Source organism: Lolium rigidum, chromosome 7 (assembly GCF_022539505.1).
Source record: "Lolium rigidum isolate FL_2022 chromosome 7, APGP_CSIRO_Lrig_0.1, whole genome shotgun sequence".
Taxonomy (NCBI): domain Eukaryota; kingdom Viridiplantae; phylum Streptophyta; class Magnoliopsida; order Poales; family Poaceae; genus Lolium; species Lolium rigidum.
Genome location: NC_061514.1, coordinates 134,271,072 through 134,286,369, shown reverse-complemented (window position 1 = coordinate 134,286,369; position 15,298 = coordinate 134,271,072). Strand labels below are relative to the sequence as shown.

Genomic DNA, 15,298 nt, shown 5'->3' with positions numbered 1-15,298 from the left:
AGAGATGTCTTACTCAACAATCATATTCAGGCTTATGATGATGTGTATTATAAGCACAAAGCTGAATCTTCTTGGATTTTATTGGATTTTCATTGTTTGACTAGATCCATACATGAAGTTTGACTTTGGTATGCAAATGCATGTTGCTATATCAAGTTCTTACTTAATGCTATAGATCTAGAGGGTAATTGTATTCGTGTGAGGAAGTGACGAATTCTGTATATTTTGAAGACAAGATGAAGGTTCATCAGATAAAGGAAACAAAGTTGTGGGAAGCAACCACAATACTCGAAGGAAGTGCCAATCAACATTCATGCTTTACCTCAACAGAGGAGTACTTCAGTACATGAGAAGCATGAAGGTAAGAAATATGGTGATTATGGTGAAGCTGAAGCAGATCCATAGTCAACATAGAAGAGGGAATGCATGGGAAATCACTTAGGATACTATATTCATAGTGTCAGTTAGTGGTTTTCTTGCAAAATAAACCCTGAATGAAGGAAGGTGATATATGAAATCATAGCAGACATAAGAAGACCATAGTCGATATCAGAAGACCACAACTGGTATAATATCAATACTGCGAGATAAAGTAGAAGATGTCTCATCCAGTTGATCAGAACCTATAATAGAATCCATTTTTAGATATCAAATAGCCACCGTTGGTATAATAACCACAGCTGGTATCAGTTGGTATTACAAATAGTCCACGATTTAATTAGTTGTAACAAAAGTTTGTGAACAAATAAAAATCTTGTCAGCCAAATAGCTAGATCTATAAACATTTAGTCAAAGGATTCACATTGGATGTCCACAATTGAGTGGATACACCACAAAGTTTCTTCGCAAAACCTTAGAGGAATATAATTTATAAATAAGACCTATACCAATATTCTAATCATAAGTCCAATAGTTGGAAGAAAAGGAGTTGAAGACCATAAGAAAACTCTAAGGGGTAGAGTAAAGATTGAGTTGGATGTACAATAACTCAATACTTTGAGCATAATAGAAGAAGAAGGTCCGGATCGAGAGGAAGTTCGATCTTATTTTCATAAGATTGTTGAACAATACCTTCGAAGAAGGTCGGACTGAAGCCGAGGTTCATACCTCGAGGACGTAAGAAGTGGATTATAACTTGAGCAAGTAAGTAATATCTACTCAGAAGTACTTAAGCTCAAGTAAGTCAAACATAAAGAAGTTGGATGAAGAAAATACTGTAGACCAAATAAAACTTTGGAATGCCAAAGACTGATGGATGTTGACTATACCCAAAACTAAAGTCCATTAGAATGATTCCTTTCATGGAACCTAAAGAACCCAAAATAGTTATAGGTATCAACTATAAACCATGATTGGATGGACTATATAAGTCTAATCCATTATTAGAAAAAATAAACCATCACGACCAATTCCATAGTTAGTACCTTATTAAGCACCATTACTGCAATTTTGGTAGTAAGGGAAAACAAAGACCTATTTACCAATCAGGAGTATATTATCAAATTAGTCTATAGTTAAGACTAGCAGCACCAGAAGAAGTCCCATCATTGATTTTTCAATGAGAAAGGAAAACAAGCTTGTAGAGTTCAAAGAAATCAAATAATTAAAGTTAGAGCCATGGTTCAGAGACGGGTATTATTAGATTCCAGAGAAAAATCATAGAACTGGAGTAAGAACTAATGTTCAGAGACAAACCCTAATGGATTCCAGGAAGAATCTGGATAAGGGATATATACAATTATATCCAGTAAGATTACCACGGAGTTCGAGAAAAGTCGTAGTCTGCACAAGTCGGATTCACACTTCGGAAACGTGAGAGAGATCAAACTTCGAGGACGAAGTTTAGTTTAAGGGGTAGAGACTGTAATATCCCAGGATAAGGGGTTACAAAATTAGAGGAAACAGATGTGTGCATTGCATTCAAGCATAGAAAATCTGGGGAATTTTCGCGCTTTAAAGTAAAACAGATCACAATGAATCGAAGTTTCACTTGACCTTGGTGGAATTGAAGTAGCTCATCAAGTCAAGCGCTATAAACCTCAATGTGACTTTGTTAAAACCTTGATTTGGGTAGAGATGATTTGATCTAAGGGGTTAGATCAAATGGAACTAATAATCAACACAACAACACTTTAATCAATGATCAATTGCTTGATCTCATAACAGATCATAATATTGTAATCATTGCCATAACATAATAACATCTGTTCAATTACAAACCAAGTAACCATAAAATGGAGAAACCATTCTTGACTTATCTTTTCCATGTCTTAAACCAATCTATGATCATACCATGAAACCTCATGGTATTCATATTACTTCATTCTTGGAAACATAACAAGGAGATCCACACTAGAAATATATATCCTTCTCTATTCCATATTATTGTACATCAAACCTAGAGAGGTGAGAGTTCTATTATAATTATTAAAGAAGCAATAACAAACCTTGAGTTAAACCTTGGATATACATCCAAGTATTCAAATCATCATCTTCAAGACAACCCTAGAGAGAGATAACCATTGATGTTAAACATAGATCTTGACGATCACATCAACCTCTATGGAGCCTAATATTAGGTTAGTATTGAAGTCCTTCCCAAATGAGAGAGACCATCCATACTAATCCTAGTTCTATCTATTCCAATATCCAAATGGTTAAACCATCAGTTCTTAAGGGAACTTTAAGTATATATCTCAGGCATTTTCCTGGGATATAAAACTAATGAGACAACCATGACCATGACCATCCTAGAAAGTAATATAGAAGTGATATATCCTAGTTGATCAAGACAATGCTTGATCATGGAAGTGAGAACCCATTCCATTAGAAATAATTCAGGAAGCCAAACCTTGATCATTATAAATTGAGTGATGATCATAAACCCTAAGAACTTAAGGTAAAGATATCAAGAACAAGTGGATCATGTCTAACCATGATCATGCTCTTGAAGTATGTGAGGATAAGTTAAACCCTACTAGAATAAGTAGATTTCATTCCCACATGAAATTATAGGAAGATAACTAGTAAGCAACCCTAGGTTTATATCTTATCTTTTACTTGTGAACCATTTGGTGATCATAAGTAGAATCCTACCATACCTATATTTATAAAACAAAGAACCTGAGAAAACCATAGAGTAAAACTCCATATTTAATATGGTGAGAAACCATTCATTCATAAGACCAAAGTTAACTATAAAAAGAACTATAACCAATGTAGTTAACTTAATGATAAATTAAGGATAATAATTGTAGTTAATTGGTAGAAGATAAAACCAATTCTCAAATCCTTAGTAATTAAATGAGCACGTAAGCAATTAAGAAAGTAACCATATTATCTTGGTTAGGGGAGATTAACCCTAGCACATGCAATATGGTGTCATCCCATCTCTATAACCAGAATTGCAACCTCAATAATATCTTATGCTTGAATTCATGAACATAAGAAACCTTGTGCTACATTTTATAATTAAAACCCATAAGTGGTGATCAACCACTTATCATTATGACCAAGACCAAACCCTGATGAGAGTAATACCTACTCTAAGTATTTCAAGGTGTTATTAAAATAATAGTACAAGTATTAAACTTGAAATAGAAATTAAGATAAACCTCACAAGACCTTAACAAGCAAGTGCTCACATAAATTCATGTGTAAGTGACCAACAATCTCAAATGAGAGATCAAGTCCCTAGTGACATTTTAGCACATGAAATTATGCCATCCAAATCACTCTCTTATTTGAAATTCATAAATAAACATTACTTCGGAATTGTTTCTTGCAAGATAAAACCAAATAAAACTCTATATATCATTAAGTAAGATCAACAACCATTGGGAAAGTAATTTGGATATTTCCAAGGGAAATATTCAAACTAATGCATATATGGTTATTTAATTCAAATCCCAATAGTAATTAATAAATCAATGCTCTAGTATTCCTATTGAATTTTATAATACACCACAATAATCTTTAAAGTATCTGCAGTGCCTTGTACTAATATTTGTATGAATCAAATAAGCAAGACCTGCAAAATAGATAGGAATTCAAATTAGAATTCAAAACAGAATTATAAAACAGAAAAAGAAAACAGATAAAAGAAAAAGAGGAGGAAAACCACCTGGACCCTTACCTGGCCGTGGCAACCCACCAAGCAGCCCATCAACATTGGCCCAACACAGCCCATCATGGCCCGAGTACCCCTTCGCGTGGATAAAGACGAAGGAGACATCGTCGTCTTCGTCTTCGTCCTGGACGCGCGGGAGCTCGCCACCGCGACGCCGACGCCACGTCCCGCGGTCACCGCCGCCGACGTTGACCGCCAGCACATGCCCGAGCCACTATAAATGGCGTAGATGCCCTTCCATTCCCCTCTCTTCGTCTCGTTTGCGCTCAATCCCGAAACCCTAGCTCGCCGGAGGCCACCTCGCCCCACCGTTTCCGACCAACCCAGAGGCCGCCATTGGGCTCAGGAGGAGCGCCTCGGTGTCCTTGTTCGTCCGGTGAAGTCACAGGTCGAGGGGAGGTCGGGGATGGCGACCCGGCCGTTCCCTTTTGCTGTACTGCGGAAGAAATGGCGACCGCCGCGACGTCTCCGTCTCCAATCAACGCCGACGACCCTACAGGTAGCTTCAAGGTGATCTTGCGCGTCTTTTGAGCATCCTATCGAGCCCTAGCTCGCGCCGTAGCTCGCTCTCACCGCCGGCCACCGTGCGCTGCCGTCGGACATAAACGCCGCCGCCGCTCCGGCGACCATTAGGGAGCGGCGCCGCCACCATTTGGCTCGTCTTGTCCTCCCGATTCCAACGAGCACGCACACACCCTCGCGGAACCCCAGGAACGCCGGCGCCGTCCACCACTGGCCGCCGGTGATGCGCATGGTTGCCACATCGACACCATGTGGCAGCCAACGTGGCTTAGGCCCACCTGCCAGTGACCCTGTGTAGCAGTAGCCTGGGTGCGTTTAGCAGATCTTTTCGTTTATTTCAAAAATGCATTAATACCTGCAACTTCAAATAAATTTAGAAAATCCAATTTAAGTCAGAAAATTATAAATAAGATATTAAAATTCTTAGAAAAGAAAGCTCTATCCAATAAAAATATAAAATGAAATTTTTATTTTTAATAAAAATTCAATTATTTAATACTTGTTATTTAAGCCTTTAATTTTAAATTCTAAATACAATTAAAAATTCAGAAATTAAGAAACCATTTATAAATTAAATAAAACCAATACGCAAATAAAGAAAACATGAAAACTAATTTTCTTTATTTGCCATCCTATTAAATCATTATTAGGGAAATTTAAACCCTAATTAATAATTACCCTAATTAGTAAATTATTTAAAAATAATAAAAAGCCAAATTAAATATTAATTTTATTTCAAAGTTATTAATAACTTCAACTTTAACATGAAGTTATTAATCATAGAATTAAATTGTAAATAGCAAACCCTAAATTCCACATGGAATGATATTACAACCCTATCATTTCATGTGACTCCTAAAACCCTAATGCCATTTAGCATCTAGTTCCATTATTACATGTGAACCCTAAATTGCCTCTAAACCTAAACCCTAGGTTAGAGCATGTGATCATGGTACCTTCTTTCAAAGCATGGAACCATAGTAACAACTAAATACTTGTCTTGGTCACATAAACTGTAAAAGACATATCACTAATATATGGGTATCCCATATATTCATCTTCATCAGACCTAAATAATCAGGTAGGGTCAACCAAGTGTAAACCCTAGATCCTATTACCCAAAACCATCATTCCTATTCATTCCTATTCAGCAGCACATCAATGTGATGAACCTCAGAAGCAACTATGCCAAATCCCAAAACATTACCTAACCATATTCCACTAAACCCTACTAGTGTTGGATACTTATGAACCAACCTATTGAGGAACCAATCAATCTTTACTTAGGGAATTAAATAGCAAACCTAGACCACCTCAACCCTAATTGATATACTTCTTATTATTTAAGAAGTATGTTCTTCAAAAGTTATTCTTTTGAAGTAAATAAAGAATCATCATCAATCCTGCCTAATAGAACCTATAGCCAATATCCAACTATCATCAGCAAGGTAAACCAACTTTGATAGCAACTATTTATAATAAATTGATCAAGATGCTTAGGCTTAACTCAACCTTACAAGCCTAGGTGTTGATGAATCCAATCTTGTTTGGATCCATCTACTACTTACTCCAGAAGCAGTGGGAACCATAGTAAACCATAGAACCCCACAACCCTAATTATCATACTTGTTCTTTATTAAAGAACATGTTCTTCAAAAGTTATTCTTTTGGAGTATATAATAATTAATCATTAACCATGCCATAGAGTGCTAAAACCAACCACTATTCATTACATGTTAGGAGTATACTAAATGTTATTGTTGTGTACTATTAATGCTATTATTATGATATATTGCAGCACATGTTTAGGATACCAAGTAATCACACCTGAATAAGAACCTTGTATGTGAATCACTCTAAAAGTGCAACACACCCTGAACCAATCATTACAACTCACTGATCCTAAAGCATCGGGGTTAGGTCACACTTAGAGCGATTGCATCTCATACTTATGCATTATTGCACCCTTGCCAATCTTTTGAACATCGTCCTTACCGGACGATGATGCTATTTCAAAATTTGGAGTTATTACGTATCGAAGACCTTGCCTGCATAATCTTGCGACCAAGAAAGGCAAGTTCATCACTTGCTCATGTCATTTGAGTATTTCTATCAAATTACTTGCAAAGTACTATGGTTATCACTATTGCATAAAAACCAAAACCACTATTTTCATAACTATGAATATGACTATGTGGTGGGCAATGGAACCATGGATTGTGTTGATATGGTGGAGGTTCCATTGCAAGGGTTTATATCCATCTAGGATTAAACAACAAATGTCGTCCAGTGATTCTTGTGCCGCAATACCCGTGTTAACCATAAGATCCGGAGTGGGACGGAGTAGTCAAAAGTGTTTCCACCTCTCGTTCATCAACGGATGCTCATTACCGGGTGCACATGATCTTGCGAGACATGATGCATGGGTGGGAACCCGTAGAAGTCCCAACGGTAATGGGGTCTATGATGGGTTGCAACTGCCGGCGTAGGAATGTATGGTAGAGCCCTGCATTGACGTCGTGGTCGGAGTCCACCCTGAAATCTATGGGAATAATGGGGCCGGCGTGGACCCGGGGTCGGAGTTTGCAGCAACGGGTGGGTGTTCGAGGTAGCGGAGGAACATGATTGGCTAGACCTTATACCGGGCCTCACACCATAGGAAGTGTGGACAAGCCCGCAGCTTGGTTGGCACCAAGGTTAAGATCTCTTATGGGTAAAGCAACACACCTCTGCAGAGTGTAAAGAACCGTGACTCGTCACTCCCCGTTCCGGGGTTTGGAACCGCGAACGCCGCCGGAAAGGAACTCCATGAAGTTATAGTAAACCGGTGAAGGCCGACGGACATAGTTCTTCCGAATAAAAGCAACCTTTTGAAGAAATGGTTATGAAAACCTCGCATTGGTATTAGACTTTCCGGTCTAATGCTGTAGGTAGTGCATTAAACACCTCTTTCCTATAATGAACTTGTTGAGTACGCTCGTACTCATCCCACTCTTAAATCCCCTGCTTAGATATGGAGGCATCAAAGGAGGATCTACAGTGCAACTCGAAGGCCGAGGAGTCAACAACTACTTCAAGAAACAGGACCCTGTCAGAGGAGACAGATGCCACATCCAACAAGGAGAAAACCTAGTTTAGCCATAGAAGGGAACTAGCTTCCTAAACCCAGCTCCTATTTAGCTAGAATCTATTCATAGCCCCTATAGCTAGTCAAATACTCTACAAATAGAGTTCGTGATAGGATTAGACTACGAGTCGTTCTTCTGGAGTTTATTTGAAAATTTACGTCATTGTAAAGTAGGAGGTTGTGCTGATCTTATGTAACAGAGTCAATGTTGTAATTCTATAGACATGCCTTGGACCCGCATATGTTTCTGTTGTACGACTCTGAGCGATATAAGACTAGTGGAACGGTGTTTCATTGGTGTTATATCAGACTTGCATACTACACCATGCAGTGGTATGCTGGGTCACCACAGGATGATAACCTGAAGGTGGACTTTTTAGACATAGATGCATGCTGGATAGCGGTCTATGTACTTTGTCGTAATGCCCTGATTAAATCTCATAGTACTCATCATGATATATGTATGTGCATTGTTATGCCTTCTTTATTTGTCAATTGCCCAACTCGTAATTTGTTCACCCAACATCTCGTTTATCTTATGGGAGAGACACCACTAGTGAACCGTGGACCCCGGTCCTATTCTTTACATCTGAAATACAATCTATCGCAATTGTTCTTTACTGTTCTTCGCAAACAATCATCATCATCCACACTATACATCTAATCCTTTGTTTACAGACAAGCCAGGTGAGATTGACAACCTCACGGTTACGTTGGGGCAAAGTACTCGATTGTGTTGTGCAGGTTCCACGTTGGCGCCGGAATCCCTGGTGTTGCGCCGCACTACACTCCGCCACCATCAACCTTCAACGTGCTTCTTGACTCCTACTGATTCGATAACCTTGGTTTCTTACTGAGGGAAAACTTGCTGCTGTACGCATCACACCTTCCTCTTGGGGTTCCCAACGGACGTGTGTCTTACACGCCATCACTTGTAGCCCCCTGTCTCTTGCAAGCTTGTAGGTGTGAAACACATTGTTAAGAGGTCACCCCCTAAGTGGGCTCTGATCCTTTTTAGCCGTCCTTGCAATAGCCGAGTCCGTTTCGGAGCACGACCGGGCTTTCACACGGGTAGCTTAGTTAGGTGGGGGCCCTTATACTTGCTTATAGAACTAGGAATGGTGTTGTCGTTAGACTCTATTTTGATCTAGCAGGGTTGAGCGTGTGTATGGTTACATTTGGGCAACCCCTGCAGGGTGTATATCTTATCGATAAGCCATGTCCGTGGTTATGAACGACTTGGAGCATGTATATCTTGATCATAGAACAATTTACACCATTTTATCGTTGCTAATAAATTGTGTAGTAATATAGCATTACCACAAGCAATATCTAATAAAACTTGTCAACCATGGAGTGCCTTTTACATTTCTCCTTCGCTATGAGGGAAGGGGCCGAATATGTGTATTCGGTTGGGTTATTGTTGTGTAGAATGTAGTTGTTACCTTGATGCGCTCTCTTACCTTCTCTGAGTAGACGAATGTTGTAGCGTGTCTGTATTGGTTTCTAGTGCAAGTTTGACGCCTCTTAACTCCACCATATATCTCGGCAATATATATAGCCCGGCGAGTACAACCTAGTTCTAGTATCACTAAGTACATGCCGGAGTTCGTTCCTTGGTACTTACGCTTTGCTTTCCTCCCTCTTTTGTATTCTCACTCCTCTGTCGGCAACCATTGGCCCGATTCTTTTGGACAAGTTTGAGATCAACGGTGTTAGCAAGGTTACCCTTCCGGCTTGACTTGCGCATGGTTATGGACTCTACTTGGTTATTCTCAGTCCAATTTGTATTCCTGTTTGTAATCGAATGTATTTGGTTTTATGTATGCTTTGTATCTTTGTATTGTATATTTGCATTCTTTACTCGTTGGAGTTGTTGTAAGAGCATCTCCAGCGGCGCTCCCCATAGATCTTCCAATAGTTCTATTGGGATTATAGTGAGAGAAAGCGTCCGCACCGACGCTCCCCAAAAGACGCCGCCATGTTTTGGAGCCCCATAAAAGCGTCAGCACTTCCGAAAGGATCCCTATGTTAAGGGTTTCGATTGGGAGCGCCGGCACCAAATTTTTGCTCAAAACATGCTAGCCGGCCGCCGTATGGGAGGCACCGATGTGGGAACAACATCCCCAAATAGAGGATGCAGTAACGCCTCTGCCGGCAACAATTTGGGTTTCGTCGTAAACTTTTTTCCTCATGGTACCGTTTTGGGGCGTCACAATGGCATAGGCTATTGCTGATTCCGCACATGCTTGTGATATTGCACATCTATGTGCAATTCTAATTTGCAGAAATCTTATTAATCTAACTATTTTAGAGTTGACCTAAAACTAAGCTAATTTTCGGTTGATTAAAACTACCACTATGTGCAATTCTAATTATCATCATATAAATCTAACTATTTTAAGTTGATCTAACACTAAGTTAGTTCTCGGTTGATTAGAACTACCAAAAGGTTAATTAAACGGCAGTGCATTACAGTCTCATCAGCTCCCTCGAGCCTCCAGGTCTGCCCTCCACTATCCATCTCCACACTTTGTTTAGACCTCAAAATATCATTTTCCTGTCATCCATGTTTTTCTTCTGACTCGATCTACTTATTTATTAGGTCTTGACCCTTGACTTTGTCTATCTCCAGCATGCAATTGCTGAGCAAAGCACTCACACCCCGTCACCACTCCCACTAGACACTAGTGCAGTAGTGCTCCTCCTGCAATCCAGCCCCCTCTCATGTCATCCCTCTACATAGTACACTTTTGCAGGCGTACCACTACTAATAATTGCTTCCTTCGCTCTCCATTTCTTCTTGATTTGTTGTTACTCTAAAGATCACCACCAACCACCCTCCCCTAAACCACACCCAGGCTACACACCACTCTCATCCTTACCAGAGTCCAATCTTTTTTATCAAGAACAAATTAACAACCCCTCACTTTTCGCCCCAGAATAATCGTCCAATCTTAGTATATTTGCCTACACATTGCTCCCAAATCCAATGTTTTGGGCCCTATCACCCCTCAAATCTCCCATTTTTCATCACTCCATCCTGTCCTAAATCCCCTTCTCCCTCTCTCTCTCAAAGTCCAACTTTTCCCACTGGCTGCATCGTCTGCAAAACCCAATCTTGGACACCTTGATTGCCCATTTATTCTTCGCAGGAATCCAGCCTTTCTGCATCCAATTCTCTGCCGGAATCCAAGCCTTGGCAGACTGCCCTATTCAAAAATCAAAACCCAGTCTTGAGCACCGAATTCTGCTCAAAAGCCAGAGTTGTTGCGGAGATCCACCGTTTCTGGTTGAGCTCGCCGCCGCAGTCCGATGTCGGACTCGGGGCTGTCCCAGAGCACCGTCGTGTTCGGGCTCCACCTGTGGGAGCTCATCGGCATCGCCGTCGGCGCCGCCTTCGTCCTCCTCCTCGTCCTCCTCTCCCTGCTCTGCCTCCTCGCCAACCGGCGTCGCCGCCGCCGCCGCGCCCCGCCCACGCCCGTCCTCCACCTCTCCACCGTCGCGCCCAATGCCCATCCCAAGCACCCCACCAAGCCACCCAAGGACATCCAAGAAGTGCCCTCTCGCGGCGCGGCCGCCCCCGCCGCCGCTTCCAAGGTGCCGCTCGCACAGGTGCTCCAGGCCACCCCGCAGGAGTCCATCCAGATCGAGACCGGCAAGGAGCACCGCATCACCTTCCCGGAGCAGCCGCCGCCCCACCACCAGCGTAGCGGAGGAACGTCGTCGCGCGGGGCCAGCGGCGAGAGCCGCGGAGGTGGTGGGGAGCCGGGTGTGCCCGAGGTGTCCCACCTGGGGTGGGGCCACTGGTACACTCTGAAGGAGCTGGAGGCAGCGACGGCAATGTTCGCCGACGAGAAGGTGATTGGGGAAGGCGGCTACGGCATCGTGTACCACGGCATTCTCGAGGACGGCTCACAGGTTGCCGTCAAGAACTTGCTGAATAATAGGTAACAAAGCTTCCCATGAACTGAAGTATTGCCAAATTTAGAAGCTTGTTTTTTTATATGCTCCTGATTTAGAATGTATTGATTTGAAGTTTAAGCAAGATGTATACTTTACTGACTGCATTGGGCTCACTGAATGGAGATATTGACAATTCAGATGCTGACATTGTGCAAGAACTTGATAAAAAGAAGACAAGTCGTTATCCTAGTCTAACATTTCATTATGGTTAGCATGCTTAGTGTGGAAGCTGCCTTTGAGAGGCCCAAATGTGTGATGCTGTGTAACGTGTGGTTTTTGTGTTGCTGAATTTGGTAAAATACCTGGTTTGTTAGGGGACAGGCAGAGAGGGAATTCAAGGTTGAAGTTGAAGCAATCGGGCGGGTGCGGCACAAAAACCTCGTGCGGCTGCTGGGATACTGTGCTGAGGGTAACCAAAGGTACCTCCTTGTGTGATAAGTTGGACAGCGGTATTCCAGAAATGAGATGCTTGTAATAAAACTTGTTGTATACGAATTCTTTTTAGGATGCTTGTCTATGAGTTTGTCAATAACGGAACCTTGGAGCAATGGATTCACGGTGATGTTGGTCCTGTGAGCCCTCTTACATGGGACATAAGAATGAAGATTATTCTTGGATCAGCAAAAGGGTAAGCGCATGTGAGTTATTGCTGATTTTTAAAATATTTTTCACTGCTTAGTACTTACACCAAGTTACCTAATTCTGCAGTTTAATGTATTTGCACGAGGGACTTGAGCCAAAGGTTGTTCACCGTGATGTCAAGTCAAGCAATATCCTACTTGACAAGCGTTGGAACGCCAAGCTTTCTGATTTCGGGCTAGCAAAGCTTTTGGGCTCAGAGAGGAGTTATGTCACGACCAGGGTTATGGGGACATTTGGGTTAGTGCGCTACTTATAATATCAAAATCACAGATGAGACATGAACATAGTTGCTTATGTATCTCTTGTTATTTGCAGGTATGTTGCTCCAGAGTATGCAGGCACCGGCATGTTGAATGAAACTAGTGATGTCTATAGTTTTGGGATTCTTATTATGGAAATAATATCTGGTAGGGTACCAGTAGATTACAACAGGCCACCTGGAGAGGTTAGTAATGGCTGCACCTCCTCATAACCAGTGCTCAGTTAAACTGCTCATCAAATGCATTTACAGAATCTGCGGATTAATCTTTTCAGGTTAATCTTGTTGAATGGCTGAAGACGATGGTCAGCAGCCGAAATTCAGAGGGGGTTTTGGATCCCAAGATGACTGAGAAACCTACTTCTAGGGCATTGAAGAAGGCTTTGCTAGTGGCTCTTCGATGTGTCGACCCTGAAGCTCGCAAGAGGCCAAAGATTGGTCATGTGATTCACATGCTTGAAGTTGATGATTTCCCATACAGAGATGTAAGTCACCATGAAATGATGATTTTTATCTTTACTTTTAAGTACCTATTATTTGGATATCGCAATCATCATTTTGCAATGTATTTCTTTTACCCCTAATTATATCATGTTACTAAAACAAGAAGGAAATCAAGATGAACATGGTAAGTATAACACAGTGTTCACTTTTGGATCATACCTTATCTCCTGTGCCTATTGCTGAAGGCTCCTTTTGGCAATTGTAACTTCTTTTCTTGGTTACACAAAAATATAGTTTCAACATCTTTCTTTCCAATTTGAAACTTGTTAGATATCTAACTGTCATTCTGTAGATCATGTGTAAAGGAATCCATTTGCATTTTAAGATCTGGAAAGAAAAGAGTAGCCCTCATAACTAGTTCAAATTCTACTGAAGAAGAGTTTGTAGAGTGAAAGTTTTGCATATATTTATAGTGAAACCTTTATTTGCTCTTATTGCCAGGAACGCCGAGGTGGCAGAGCTCCAGGTCAAGCAAAATTGGCAGAAACACCTTCAAGCGAACCCGGTGATAGTAGCGGAAACGACACACCAAGAGATACACCAAAAGGTCAATCGAAAGCAGACAATATCAAGTGGAGAAATCAAGAGACCTAGCTATCCGGCAAATGGTAATTATTCCAGATCTTTGTGCCTGATCAAGAAGCTGGATCCCGCAAACATACAAACATGCTCGTTTGCTGCTCCAAGGGTTGGATCAGGTGTGGAACCATGCAAGGCGTCTATGGAGATCGTGATAGCATCTGTACATTATTGGATTAATATGTTAGGCATAGAGATTTTTTGGTTGGTTTCTCTGGATCATGTTTATGTACAAGATATTTCCCGTATGATAAAAGCGCTATATACTCTTTGTGGTGAAGTTGAGCATTGCCGATGACCTGGTTGGGGCATTGCTGCTAAACCTCTGAATTTGGCTTCCTTGAGATCCATTTTCTGTTATTATTTCCTACTTGTCACATCAACTGTGGTAATTCAGTTATTCAAGCTGGATGCTCGGGGATGTAACAGATTTGACAGCCAGGGACTGCATGGCATGGTATGGTATTATACTATTATTGCTGGTTCAACCTGGAGGAGGAAAAAGGAGGAGTTGGTGGCATATGATGGCCTGACCAGACCTAACCTGCCTGGCATTGTTTAACACACAATCACAACTCACGACAATATCATTGTTCAGTCATGCTTGACAATTAAGCCAGCTTATAGCTTGCTGCTAACTGGCAACCAATTGCACACACTCAGATTTTTTGTCACAGGAATATTGTCGGTTTCAAAGAGCACACGAAACCCTGCACAGTGCCTATCCAGAAAAAGTAGGATTCTGGTGGCAATCATGGATGGATGGGATCTGAGGTGATCCAAATTAGACACAAAACGAAATTGATATGACCAAGAAAGAAATAAAGTAGAGACGATATCATTTCGTGTAGATATTTCCTGGAGATGCATGGGGCCGGCGAGAGTTCAGCTTCTCCTACAACCTCGAGTGGCCTAGCTGTCCTCGTGCCGTGCCCGTGCAACTGTCTGTGACGCTTTGCCGGGAACGACCGCCGCCGACGGTTCGCTGTAGGCGTAGGCTGCCACTCCAACGGCCGTTGGTGATCCAGAGTTCAGAGCATCTCCAGCCGCGTCCTCAAATGGCGCCGGATCGAGCTTTTGTGGGACGTATTTCCTTCGTGCCGCGTTTGGAGGACGTCGCTCCCCAGCCGCGTCCCCCAAATAAAATTTCATATATTTAAAACTTAAACGAATTCTCTAGGTGTAAAAAGGTAGACGCATAAACATCACACACCATCGTACGTACGTCCACAGTCCACTCGCATAGACCTTAAGAGCATCTCCAGCAACCTCCAAACCCTAGTCTGCCCCTCGCACCCTCCAAACCCTAGTCTACCCCCGCCGCCGCCGCCGGGCAAAGGCCGCGGGGCGTGGCGGTGGCGGTGGGCTTCCCTTGTGGCGCGGCAGGGACGGCGGCTGGGGGCTCCCCTCGATGCTGCGGCGGTATACTCCCTGCCTCCCATGTGATGGCGGGGCGGCGGCAGTCGGAGGATGGAGGGGTTGCGGCCTCCCCTGCCTCCCGTCGGTGGCAAACCGGTGGTGGCTGGTGGTGGGACGGTTTGCGCCATCCCCTCCGCTTCTCGCCGGTGCG

The 15,298-nt window shown here is 42.2% G+C and overlaps 1 protein-coding gene across 1 annotated transcript; it reads left to right on the top strand.

Moving 5' to 3' along the window:
• Positions 1 to 10,503: 10,503 nt before the first annotated feature.
• On the top strand, positions 10,504 to 14,072 carry LOC124674213 (probable serine/threonine-protein kinase At1g01540). The gene is made up of 7 exons (XM_047210251.1): positions 10,504 to 11,728; positions 12,059 to 12,163; positions 12,250 to 12,372; positions 12,453 to 12,623; positions 12,702 to 12,831; positions 12,921 to 13,130; positions 13,591 to 14,072. Exons 1-7 carry the CDS (start codon positions 11,094 to 11,096, stop codon positions 13,741 to 13,743), a joined length of 1,527 nt encoding a protein of 508 aa, XP_047066207.1. The 5' UTR covers positions 10,504 to 11,093; the 3' UTR covers positions 13,744 to 14,072.
• The last annotated feature ends 1,226 nt before the right edge of the window (positions 14,073 to 15,298 follow it).